Source organism: Myxocyprinus asiaticus, chromosome 19 (assembly GCF_019703515.2).
Source record: "Myxocyprinus asiaticus isolate MX2 ecotype Aquarium Trade chromosome 19, UBuf_Myxa_2, whole genome shotgun sequence".
Lineage (NCBI taxonomy): Eukaryota > Metazoa > Chordata > Actinopteri > Cypriniformes > Catostomidae > Myxocyprinus > Myxocyprinus asiaticus.
The window spans coordinates 20,716,924-20,730,573 of NC_059362.1; the positions used below are offsets into that span (position 1 = coordinate 20,716,924).

The 13,650-nt window shown below is 37.0% G+C and overlaps 1 protein-coding gene across 1 annotated transcript in view; it reads right to left on the bottom strand.

The window, feature by feature from the left end:
* Positions 1-3,774: 3,774 nt before the first annotated feature.
* Positions 3,775-13,650, bottom strand: part of prkchb (protein kinase C, eta, b) — a 29,450-nt gene continuing 19,574 nt past the window's right edge. The window contains exons 11-14 of the mRNA XM_051644609.1: positions 11,016-11,154; positions 10,715-10,903; positions 5,912-6,058; positions 3,775-5,282 (exon numbers count right to left, since the gene is read on the bottom strand). Of these exons, the coding sequence (XP_051500569.1) occupies positions 5,142-5,282; positions 5,912-6,058; positions 10,715-10,903; positions 11,016-11,154 (616 nt within the window). The 3' untranslated portion in view covers positions 3,775-5,141. The remainder of the gene's footprint in view (positions 5,283-5,911; positions 6,059-10,714; positions 10,904-11,015; positions 11,155-13,650) is intronic.

Sequence of the window (13,650 nt, forward strand, 5' to 3'; positions counted from 1 at the left end):
TCTCTCCAGTGAAACCCATTAAAACTGCAATATTTGATCCCAGTGCCATTAAAGCATAAAATCATGAATTCTGTGATATTATGCTTTCATTTCGGATCCCTGTCTTCAAAATGTACATTTTTTATATTTTCCACCAGATGGTGCCATTTTTAGTATAGCCTATGGAGTAAATACATGCTTTTTTCCTATTTTCTGTTTGCTGTATTATAGAGCATTGCAGGCTAAAATTGTGTGGGTGTGTTGGTATGTATGTCAGTGTGTGTGTGTGTGTGTGTGTGTGTGTGTGTGTGTGAAAAACAACAGTGGCATTATGTAAACAAACTGGCATTTTAAAGGGTTAAAATCCTGAAAATGAATGAATATTTGGTAGTTATTATCAGGACTAATGTTGGTTAAAAAATCTAAGTCAGTGAAAGTGAAAAATAATATTAATATATAATATTTTTATGGCAGTTTTTGACGTGGACATTTTTGTCCTCTAAGGTCCTGAGTGTGTTTTCTTTTAAATCTGACACTGAACAAAAAATAATAATGCATCAAAATCAATGTTGTTGCTAATCATTGACATATCCCAGACTGTGATAATAAAAAATAAAAAAATAAAAAATTCCCCTTAGCATTTAGTATATGAAAAATAATTAATTTTTTGTTTTCATAAAAAACAACAGTGGCATTATATAAGCAAACTGGCATTTAAAGGGTTAAATCCTGAAAATGAATGAATATTTGGTTTACTATTATTATGGCAGTTTTTTGACGTGGACATTTTTGTCCTCGAAGGACCTCTGAGTAACTTTTTTTTTATTGTTGCACAAGGGTTAAATGAATGGGGAAAATTATTAACAGTTTCCAGTGGCTTGTTTTTACTCACCCTCTATTTCTTTCTCTCATACTAGTCATATTTCTTGCATTCTTTCACTCACTAACTAAAATGACATTTTATTGTTTTATTTGAATGTCTATAAACACTGTGTGGTTAACTTTGGGCAGATAAATGGTTGTACAAGGAAGTACTGTGTTGATGATGCAATATGTTTAGCAGAAGTGCAATTTCCTGAGGTATATTGGTTTTAGATTTCTTCTGTGTGGTAAACTCTAATCCTGCACTTCATAGATCTTTTCTTTTCCAGAATTAAGTCGAATACTCTTTGGCTCAAACAGTGTCATGTCTCAAATGACAAGAGAGTTAAACAGAAGGGAACATTTCAGTCACAACCAGTCTGCATTTATAACAAAGGGACAGTGTTGTGAGTCTTAAATATAAAACTGATTCAATTTAATGGAAATTATCTATAGTGGCAAGCACATGACTGAAAACACAACCCGGTTTAATTTCTATGGAGGCCAGACATCCTAGGGAAATTAGTCTTGTTCGGTTCCATGGCATCATACAGGAAATCAAAAACTCCAAAGACCCAAGAAAATAATGTTAACCAAAGCAGTCTATGTAAAACATGTGCTTTAACCAGAAAGAGAGGATTATAGCTTTTATTTAAATTGCCCAATGTTGACAGTTGTCTGCTGTTTTAAAAATCACAATGGCCTGGGTTTCAGTGTATAGCATCTGACAGACCTAAGCGAGACCAGAAGAGGGTCGAATCCGAGTCAAGACAGAGACCAGAAGAGGGTGGAGTCTGAGTCAAGACCGAGACCAGAAGAGGGTGGAGTCAGAGTGAAGACCGAGACCAGAAGAGGGTGGAGTCTGAGTCAAGACCGAGACCAGAAGAGGGTGAAGTCTGAGTCAAGACCGAGACCAGAAGAGGGTGGAGTCAGAGTGAAGACCGAGACCAGAAGAGGGTGGAGTCAGAGTGAAGACCGAGACCAGAAGAGGGTGGAGTCTGAGTCAAGACCGAGACCAGAAGAGGGTGGAGTCAGAGTGAAGACCGAGACCAGAAGAGGGTAAAGTCTGAGTCAAGACCGAGACCAGAAGAGGGTGGAGTCTGAGTAAAGACCAAGACCAGAAGAGGGTTGAGTCCTTGTTAAAACCAAGACCAGAAGAGGCAAGAATCTTAATGAAAAACTCAATTAAAAAAAATCTACTATTATTATTCCATTCTTTGTAAGTCAAGTAAACATTCCTGTTATACAAAATACAGTTTTACTGTACTATAACTAAAATGGACCTTAAAACCAAACAATAATGTATTAAATATGACAAACTATTTACGCATAAAGTGAATCCAAACCGTTACTTTCCATTTGTTTCCAATTTCCTCAATTGCACTACTACTATATTCCCCTCATTATAAGTCAAGTAAGCATTTCTGCCTACCTCTGGCTGCAGAATTTCATCTTGGGGTATGGTATGCACAGAACAACTACAGACCATTTAATTCTAATGCTATTTAGAGAAGAATTTTTCTTCAGTATGTGTAGCATTCATGTAACTAATGGCTAAATAATTTCTAAAAGACTTCAGACCGAACACGTTCTTGAGCTGCAATGAATAGTAGAGCAGAACACAGTTTTTAACAGTTGAATTTGTTTTTAAATTGAATTGTTCTTAAATATCCCAATGTTGTTTTACTGAGTGAGAAACCGCTGCAAATGATTCAGTGAGATAGCAGTCTGAGCGAATCTGACTGAGTAGCAAATCGAACACCTTTGGCCAATTCAATGAAAAAAAGAATGAATCATTTGTGAATCGGGGATCACTCTGATTCTACACAGCTGACAGAAATATGGGACACAGGTCATACTGATATTGTCAGTCAGAGAAATGTTTGTCAGGTAAGTCGAAGCACCCATGGTATATTTTTTCAAAGGGACTAGACTGGTCTCGGGGTAAAGACAATGTCTACACTTGTTAGAGTCAAAACTGAGTCAAAATGCTCTAGAGTCCATGACAAGACCAGGACCACAAAAATATGGCCTCGAGACCGAGTCTAATCTCCAGTACTACAGCACTCGTTTCAAGTATAGAATGGGAGATGAACCGAGGACAAAATGATAAAATCTAGAATACCACATATGAACTGTGCTACTCCAGTTCTAAATATTACAGTATGTTCATCTCTGAGATACAGCAAATCTTCAAAAATAACCTCATTTCCAGCTGGTCGTGGGGAGAAAGGGCAGTTGATATCATGTTTTCAAAAAGTGTTTTTCTGTGGCTAAAGCAGGATTTTTTCTTAAACTTTGATGTTGTTGAAAACCTGTTTTGTCACCAAGGCAGTGTGATCTAGACTTTTGTTTAATTTATAGTTAAGCATGTGAGCATAGCATTTCTGAAGGTGGAAAATTGATGAGCCAAACCATGCGATACACTGGAAAACTGCTTAATACAGTAAATCCCTTCAATAAAATTAGCAGAGGCTTGTAATGAAAACATTACAAGTCAGTAAGATCATAATGTCCACTTGCCAACACCAGCTCTTGAATTTGAGCTGCTAAAATAACTACAATACCTTTGGCACATTTTCATGGAGGAACCCAATGAACTTCTCAGCAGTGCTGACTCAATGAATGGTTTGAGTTATGAAGCCACCTCCCAGCCAGACATGGCTGGTTTTTAGCAGTTTTTGCACCATCACTGAGAATTTAGTGGTGAGTATTTTGTCATATGACCCGCAGCAGAATGGCACCGAAAACAATATCAATACTTAACTTGCTGTATACATATACTCAAAAAATTCATTTTAAAATGTATGCATTTCAATTTCATTATAAAATTCTATTAAATTGAATTATCTTTAACAAAATAAAATACTAAATATTTTAAGTTTTATTAATTGAATTTGGTTAAAAAGTACACAATTCAAAGTGATGCTTTGCTTAACTCTTAAAAATTGGCTAAAATATCTTTTTAAGTATTTACTGTAACTAGTACACTTTCTACACTTTCTCAAGAGTGCAGATATGTTTATCCTGATTCCAAAAACATGTGTCACAATTCAGCCTTACTGTGTTTCCAGTTACAACTGGTTTGGGGCAAGTGCGTAAAAATCCCTGTTGGGTAATATTATCACAACGTCATTCTTTAAACAATAGAAGGCTTGGATAGAAAAAATATACTGATGAACTACAATCAAATCTCCCGAAATTCAAATACAGCATAAACAAAAGCCAAAAAGAAACAGGGAGCGACAGTGAAGAGTCTCCTGTGAACACTGGCTTTTAGTCAAGTCGTGCTTTGTCTAAGCTTTATGGTCACTTACTAATATGGCTATAGGTTGACAGTGCAGGCATGAGCTTTGTAAGGTTAAAAATTGCATGTTAATTATGGATTACTTTCCATCGTCTTTAGACGACCACTTGTATTGCTTTGGTATAAGGGCTCCTTCAAATATAGTTTGAGATTGTGAGAACCACAAATGAATAGAGGGCAATTAATCATTCATGGGAGGAATTGCGTGTCCACGGAGAAATGTGCCATGACCACAGCTCTGCTGTTAATTTGATGTGAGAATTATGTTTTTTTTTTCTCATGAGAATTTCATGCTGTAGTCTCTTGCCACAGGTTAAGCTCCCCTGATACATTATTCAGTAAACTAGACAGATGATATGTTTTCTTGCAGTGCTGTCACATGAGTTTTAGAGAATTACCTTTACAATCCTTTACAAAAGGATTCTCCTGTACAAGATGCGTAAGAAAAATGTCTCTTTTCGACAGTTTATAACTCAGACTTTAGTTAGCAATATGTCACATCTCATAACTTAACAATTTAATACATTTTGATACAGGTCATTCACTTTCAGGTACTTGTGGTGCATTCATTCACATGCTCACTAAAAAGCTGCAAAACAAAGCACTTTGCAACTGCATGCCAGCACTAAATACAAAATGAACACTGCACAGATTTACCTGTAAAAACTTCACAAGATAAGCAATTTGCTAATGAAAACACTCCAACACAAACATAAATTAAAAAGCACACTTGGAAAAAGCCTCAGTTCTTCTTAGAATACATTATATTCTCCCTTTCTTTGCTTTGGTCTGAATAGTCCTGGGGAAGTCTATTCCAGAGTATGTATTAATAAACTGTTAGGAACTTGGTACATTTGTGCCCAAAAAGCAGTCATTTAAAACTGTATATTTAGAGAAAAGCCTAAAAAAGTGAATTACAATTTATTAGGGAAAGAAACTAAGAATATCATCTGTGCAAGCTAAATAACTGAGCCATGGTGGCTGTCTATTAACTTCATCGCAGCTCTGGAGCTGTGTAGGTGAAGTCTTTAAAATCGTCCTGGTTGAAAGGGAAAAGTCCATCTTCTATGGGTGTAAGAGTGGGTTCCTCTTGGGTGAAATCTGGGTCAAAATTGCTCACATCCTCAATAGATTCCTGCAGAACACAACAAAGAAAGTTTCTAATGAAGCATTTACCGTTTTGATTAATTCACGAATACAGTACTGTGCAAAAGTCTTAGGAACATAAAATGTTTCACAAAAACATTTGTGTTAAGATGGTTATTTATATCTTCCACTTTAGTGTGTCAATAGGAAATATACATTTTAGACTCCCAAACATTCCTTCTGCAAATAGAATAGAATAGAAGAACAGGGAGCCCTGCAACAGATGGCATTGCCCCACAGTGACCCCTACTGAACATCGGGTCTGTATTGGATTAAATGAAGAGACAGAAGCAATTGAGACAGCCCAAACAAATAGAAGAACTGTGGCGAATTCTCCAAGAAGCTTGGAACATCCTATCTGCCAACAACCAAGAAAAATTGTGTCCAGGTGTACCTAGGAGAATTGGTGCTGTTTTGAAGGCAAAGGTGGTCACACCAAATATTTTTTTAGCTTTTTTTATGTTTACTAGGCTTATTATGATGTTAATTGATAAATGAAAACTATTTATGGCTTATTTACTATTTATATTTGTTTTTTAAGAAATCCTTACTATGCAACATTTTTCACAAGTGCCTAAAACTTTTGCACAGTACAGATGTGGGATAGGCTTGGCTTACTATTCGAGGTGTGAAAGGTGGCTTGATCTCTCGTTTGTTCAGCTTATCCCAGTCCAGTCCTGCAAAAAACACGTGCGCAGTAATGGCCTTTTCTCCTCCATCTCTTTGCATGCAGCCCAACCGGCATGCCGGATCTCTGGTCAAGAACTGGGGAGAAAGCAAGCAGCACTCATTGAGTTTCACAGTTCAAATATAGTGAACAATCTTTCTGCATCATTAAGCTTTTGAACACATAAACAAGCTATTTCATAGCAACCAGAGAGAAGACTGACCCGTAAAAAAGAAGGACATTATCTCATTTGTTGCACATAATAAATAAATAATAAATAGCAAGCATAATTTGCACAATATCAATATGCATGCTTGCTATTACAGTGGCCACAAAATGTATTAGGACACTGAATAACAATAAACAGATTACATAATATCAAAGCAAGTGTCATCTGCTAACAAATGATGCTAGAGCATTTCTCAGAACTTTAGAACTTCACATTCTTTGCAATGCCAATTTTGCAATCTGGTTCTAAGATAATCTTTAGTGGATGTATGGAATCAGTATCTTTCAAATTCACACAAGTGTCATGGAAGAGTAAACACAGGTGTAGCTCATCACATTAACTTTGGACATGTTCCAATAAATATGATAACCCAAAGAGGGTCCATATACTTTGTCTAAAATTTGTACAGTAGGCCTATATCTATAATTTTAAATGTGAATATGTATTGTTTGAAAATGTGTGTGCGCTATATTTATTTATTTAAAAAGATTGGCCATTTGGTTTGATATTTTGTTATTTAATACAATGTAATTTATATATTTTAAGAGTCACAATATGTCTGGGGCCTGTACTTTATTACATTAGTACTCAGAGGTAATATTTTGGAATATTACAAAATATGTATTAATATTGTACTTCAATTGCCTATTTCATACTGGTCTGCTAAGATTACTGTGTGCAAAACTACACATTTAATTTATTTAAATGACTTCAGCCTTTGGAAAGGAGACAGAATTAGGGATATTACCCCACTAATGCAAGGAAGAACTCTCTATTTAGTCACATGATGTTAATCCTTATACCATGACACAGCTTTTTTAACCCTTCCTGTGGCAAAATGAAGTCAAATCACCAGCACAACATAAAAAAATACATAAAAGCATAAACGTTTATTGATATTCCACATTAAGCATTCTACAAATCTGGTGTCGGGACTCTAAAAATGTCTTAAATATACAGTGCATCCGGAAAGTATTCACAGAGCTTCACTTTTTCCACATTTTGTTATGTTACAGCCTTATTCCAAAATGGATTAAATTCATTATTTTCCTCAAAATTCTACAAACAATACCCCATAATGACAACGTGAAAGAGGTTTGTTTGAAATCTTTGCAAATGTATTACAAATAAAAAATGAAAAAAATCACATGTACATAAGTATTCACAGCCTTTGCCATGACACTCAAAATTGAGCTCAAGTGCATCCTGTTTCCACTGATCATCCTTGAGATGTTTCTACAACTTGACTGGAGTCCACCTGTGGTAAATTCAGTTGATTGGACATGATTTGGAAAGGCACACACCTGTCTATACAAGGTCCCACAGTTAACACTGCATGTCAGAGCACAAACCAAGCCATGAAGTCCAAGGAATTGTCTGTAGACCTCCAAGACAGGATTGTATCGAGGCACAGAACAATTTCTGCAGCATTGAAGGTCCCAATGAGCACAGTGGCCTCCATCATCCATAAATGGAAGAAGATTGGAACCACCAGGACTCTTCCAAGAGCTGGCTGCCCGGCCAAACTGAGCGATCTGGGGAGAAGGGCCTTAGTCAGGGAGGTGATCAAGAACCCGATGGTCACTCCGACAGAGCTCCAGCATTTCTCTGTTGAGAGAGGAGAACCTTCCAGAAAAACAACCGTCTCTGCAGCACTCCACCAATCAGGCCTGTATGGTAGAGTGGCCAGACGGAAGCCACTCCTCAGTAAAAGGCACATGACAGCCCGCCTGGAGGACTCTCAGACCATGAGAAACAGAATTCTCTGGTCTGATGAAACAAAGATTGAACTTTTTGGCCTGAATGGCAAGCATCATGTCTGGAGGAAATCAGGCACTGCTCATCACCTGGCCAATACCATCCCTACAGTGAAGCATGGTGGTGGCAGCATCATGCTGTGGGGATGTTTTTCAGCGGCAGGAACTGGGAGACTAGTCAGGATCGAGGGAATGATGAATGCAGCAATGTAAAGAGACATCCTTGATGAAAACCTGCTCCAGAGCACTCTGGACCTCAGACTGGGGTGAAGGTTCATCTTCCAACAGGACAATGACCCTAAGCACACAGCCAAGATAACAAAGGAGTGGCTCCGGGACAACTCTGTGAATGTCCTTGAGTGGCCTAGCCAGAGCCCAGACTTGAACCCGATTGAACATCTCTGGAGAGATCTGAAAATGGCTGTGCATCGACGCTCCCCATCCTATCTGATGGAGCTTGAGAGGTCCTGCAAAGAAGAATGAGAGAAACTGCCCAAAAATAGGTGTACCAAGCTTGTAGCATCATACTCAAAAAGACTTGAGGCTGTAATTGGTGCCAAAGAAGCTTCAACAAAGTATTGAGCAAAGGCTGTGAATACTTATGTACATGTGATTTCTTTCTTTTTTTTGTATTTTTAATACATTTGCAAAGATTTCAGAAAAACTTTTCACATTGTCATTATGGGGTACTGTTTGTAGAATTTTGAGGAAAATAATGAATTTAATCCATTTTGGAATAAGGCTGTATCATAACAAAATGTGGAAAAAGTGAAGCGCTGTGAATACATTCCGGATGCACTGTAACCATTGTTAGCAACAATACAAATAATTTAACACTACAAATCCACAGATCACAACATTAACTTGACATGCTGTAAATAATGCTGTGATATCTTTCACCTGATTTATTAGCATATCATCTTTCCAATGAGCAATGAGGTCAAGTGCAAAGCAAAACAGATTATGCCCCTATCTCAGGCCCTTGCCAATGAGATCTTTGGGTATTAACTAGAGGGTTTGCCTCTAATAATAGCTTATAAAATAAGGTACAAAGGGCAGGGACAGTCTGTGATACTAACATCCTGTCTTACTGGGGATAGCAGCAATGAAGGGTCTGTCTAAGTCTGGTCTTCACAAGGTGAATATGGCCAATTGTTACCTTAAAGGTACAGTTCATTAAAAACAAAAATTCTGTCATTTACTCGCCCTGACATTGTTTCAAACATGTACTACTTTCTTTCTTCTATAGAACACTAAAGGAGATGTTTAGCAGAATGTTAGCCTCAGTTGCCATTCACCTTAATAGCATCTTTTTTCATGCAGTCAAAATAACTGGTGACTGAGGCTGTAATAACCTAACATACAGCCTTACATCTCCTTTTGTGTTCTATGGAAGAAAGTAAGTAATACAGGTTTGGCACAACATAACATTTTTGGGTGAACTGTCCCTGTAAGGAGCTATGTCTACCTCATCTAAACCTTAAACCTTACTTTCATTGTTGTAACTTAAAGTAGGCAGGTTTATTTAGATATATTAAATAATATTTTTGATTAAAACCTGTTAATTAAGACGGTACCACATGAAGCACATTTCTATATTTCTTAACATCATGTTTTCCCACTGCTTACTAGCCTCCTGTTCACTTGTGCTTATACTGAAGAACAGCGAAGTGCGGTTACAATAGCTGGCTAAGACCTTCAAAACAGCCAACTGACTGCATTGGTAAAAAAAAAAACATGTTCACTTAGAGCTCTTAAACTCTGCCAGTTCTTCGGTTATTCAGAATTGGCTTTAGAGGAAGAGGGTGGTTTATTTATGAGAAGTCACTGCTGCGGAAGTCTGAAATTTCCCAACATAGCTGCCAAAGATGTAAGTCAAATGTTGGCTGTCAATGTGTCGATGTTGTTTATTAAAACGTTAAAAGTCAGCCAAATCTACTTGTTCCAAAAAATTGATTTCATTTAAGATATGTCTGTGCATAATCAATCAGGGCCTTATTTCCCAATAAGAACTGATCTTAGAGGTTTTCTACAAGTGTTTTCAAGATCTTTCATTATTTTTTGTGCTTTTCCTCAAAACGCACATCACATGAACATCCACACTCATCCACACAAATAACTTTATTTGTTTATTACATTTATCAATTCATCCCTTAATAAAGACTATTTATTTATGCATTTATTTATTATTATTATTTGCCTTGACAGTTAAAATAAAATTAAAGGGATAGTTCACCCAAAAATGACTTACTTTCTTCTGCTGATTACAAACAAAGATTTATAGAAGAATATCTCAGCTCTGTAGGTCCTCACATGCAAGTGAATGGTGACCAGAACTTTAAAGCTCCAAAAAGCACATAAAGGCAGCATAAAAGTAATCTGCATGACTCCAGTGGATAAATCCATATCCTCAGAAGTGATGTGATAGGTGTGGGTGAGAAAAAGATCAATATTTAAGTCCTTTTTTACTATAAATTCTCCTCCCTGCCCGGTAGGTCACGATATGCAAAAAGAACGCAAATTGCCCAGAACAAAAGAAGAATGTTTAAGTGGAGATTTATATTAAAAGGACTTAACCATACCTATCATATCTGGAGTCTTACTGGAGTATTACGGATTACTTTTATGCTGCTTCTTAGAGCTTCAATGTTTTGGTCACGATTCACTTGCATTGTATGGACCTACAGAGCTGAGATATTCTTCTGAAAATTTATTTTGCTAGCATAGATGATCAACTGAATCTAAACATTGTATTTAACAAGACTCACCCCTTTAAGGATATCCTCTGCCTCATTACTGAGCCAAGATGAACAGATGACCTCATCTCTGAGGATACACTCAAAGAGCTCGTCCTCTGTCTCTGCTTCAAATGGAGCATGACCTGATAGCATCTCATACAGCAGCACGCCAAAAGCCCACCAGTCCACTGATACGCCATATGGCTCCTCCAGGAGGATCTGAGAGAGACACACAGTATAAAACATCCATACGCATTGCATTATGGCAAGAGTGCACCCACTCACAAATTAACCACAATCTTTCTTAAAATCTTCCTTTAGAGATGCTCACCTCTGGTGCAATGTAATCTGGAGTACCACAGAATGTGCTAGTCAGTTTCCCATCAAAAATGTCCTCTTTGCACATGCCAAAATCTGCCAGTTTGCAGTGGCCATCTCTGTCCAAAAGCACATTGTCCAGCTTCAGGTCCCTTTGCCAGAAAACATAACACAGAACCATATAATCCATTACATGGATTTTTCTCAACAGCAAAAATGCTGAATAATAACTGTCATAAAGTCATAAGCCATCACAATTCGAAGGGCAGCCTGTGGTTGCATACATACAAGTTGACAAAACATTTAAACAAGACACTGCAAATATAATGGTGAATAACAGACACACAATGCTAAAATGAGCATGTAGCATGCAAGGGTGTGGAGTAATCAGCATGACAAGGAGCATTCAGTTTCCTGTCATCAAAGAAAGAGAGGCAATATTGACCCAGTGGAAAAAAGAATTACAGAACATAAATGGATTATTAGCGTCCTTGTGGACAACGGCTCATAATGTAATGGGATAATTTAATTCGAATGCAATTAACAGAGAACATTTTGAGAGGTGACTTCTTTACAATGTTGTTAAAAGTTCATAACTCTGCCCTATTACCTAGTATTAAATACTAATTAAAATGTTAAAAAAGTAACATTAAACACATGCTTCATTTCTCATTACATCCAATCAGGTTACACCGTTAATAACGGGCCTCATTCATGAAAAAAAGTGTGTTTGCAAAACCATTCTCATGTAAATTGGGTCACACAATGCAACAATTAGCTTAAGAATGCATTGTAAAAAGTGGTAACCTGCAATTGTTAATTTAAGGTGCTATTCCTACTTAATCTAACCCTTACATTTTTTTGTTGGAATAACAATGTAGTCAGGTTGACTCAGTTATGTTAATATTTTAAAGTTCAATCAAACCAGTTATTTTATATGTTATCAAATGATGTACATGTTTAGGTTAACATTTTCCAGTATGGAAATTCTGCTTGTGTTTTACCAATGTGGCCCAATAACACAAATGGCGGAGAGAGAAAGAGACAGAGATGAGAAATCAAAAATATATTTTAACTTTCTGTACTTCATCATGCCTAAAGAACAAGCACAGAGACGTGCTGAATCTCCTGCCCACAGTGGTGGGAATTCTGGCACTGACAGCATGGCACACTCACCAGCCTGGCCATCAGCCAGAGAGAAATTGTGCAGCTTGAAAATTGTAGAAAATAGCACTATCTGCAACCATCACACATTGCAATCTGGACAACTCTCAGTTCTGCCCATCCTGTGATTACATGTGATTACTCTTGCAACGTTGCAGCAAAAGGTTTATTGGTAACAATTTACAATAAGGTTGCATTCGTTAAATTACACTGTGAAAAGTTGTATCCTGCAACTGTTACTTTAAGGAGCTATTTCTACCTGATCTAACCCTTAAATTAGTTTTGTTGGTGTAACCTTATGTAAACGTAATGTCAAATAATAGTTTTGACTTGAATGAAACCAGATAATTTACAGTAGATGTTTTAACATGAAGCACATTTTAGGTTACCAGACAAAATGTTTAAATTGCCCACTGAAACAAAAAAGTAAACTTAAAAATGTGCTTCATGTGGTAACATGGGGGGGGGGGGGGGGGTTGTGATATGGCATTGATGTAACTCTTTGTTTTTAATTAATCTTTTTGTTTTAACATCTTTTGTTTTATTTTTGCATTACAAAAACTATAGCTTAATTGAAAAGTAGAGATTATAAGTGATTTAATTTTTAAAAATGTATATGCGTATTTCAGTGACCTTTAAATATGCTAGGAGCTGCCTGAAAGTTCGCTCCATTGGCCATCCCAGGTGCCACCCCAAAATCTTCACTATGATTAGCCAGCTCCAAAGTCGGAGGTGTGCATTCAATACCGCTAGACTGAACCTAGTTGGTTTAAAACGGAGAGGGAACTGAAGCAGTGTCAAGAAACGACAGATAATTAGGTGGACTCGCGGAACACAGTACAGTCATCCGAAATGAAATCTGGCTTGAACGCACACTATACGTTGTGCAGCATTTCATATCCGCATGAATACCACCACTGAAGGGCTTGATAAAGTCAGGTGAGGAAGCATTTCAATAGAAACAATGGTTCCATTCACTCCAAACACCGCACAACATTACGACAAGCTCTATAAGTGAACAGACCAATACTCTCAAAAATCCCCTTTCTGCCCTCCAGCTAGACAAAAACGGTAATGCAGTAAACTAATTCTTCATATTTCATCATCTTATTCTGACTAAAACCTGTTTTGGGGTGTGTATAACATCTGTGTGCATCATACTGTAATTTGTTTGTCAAACGTGAGGATATCTCATTTACTTGCAGCGATCTGCCTAAAAACAGATAGCTGCAAGTTTTTTAATAACCATAAGATACAATGCCATATATCGGCAGGTTCTTGATCATAATCATATTTTGGAATCAATGAAATGAATAGGCCTCTCAATTTTTTAATTTGCAGAAATGTGCTTCATAGCTTTTATTTCATTTCATAATGTAGGCTAATGAATTCAGCCTTAGGCTAATCCATTGCCTCTTAAGAAAAGAAGCAAAAGTACAATTTAAGTTTTTGATATCACAACAGGAAAAAAGTTTTAATGTCAA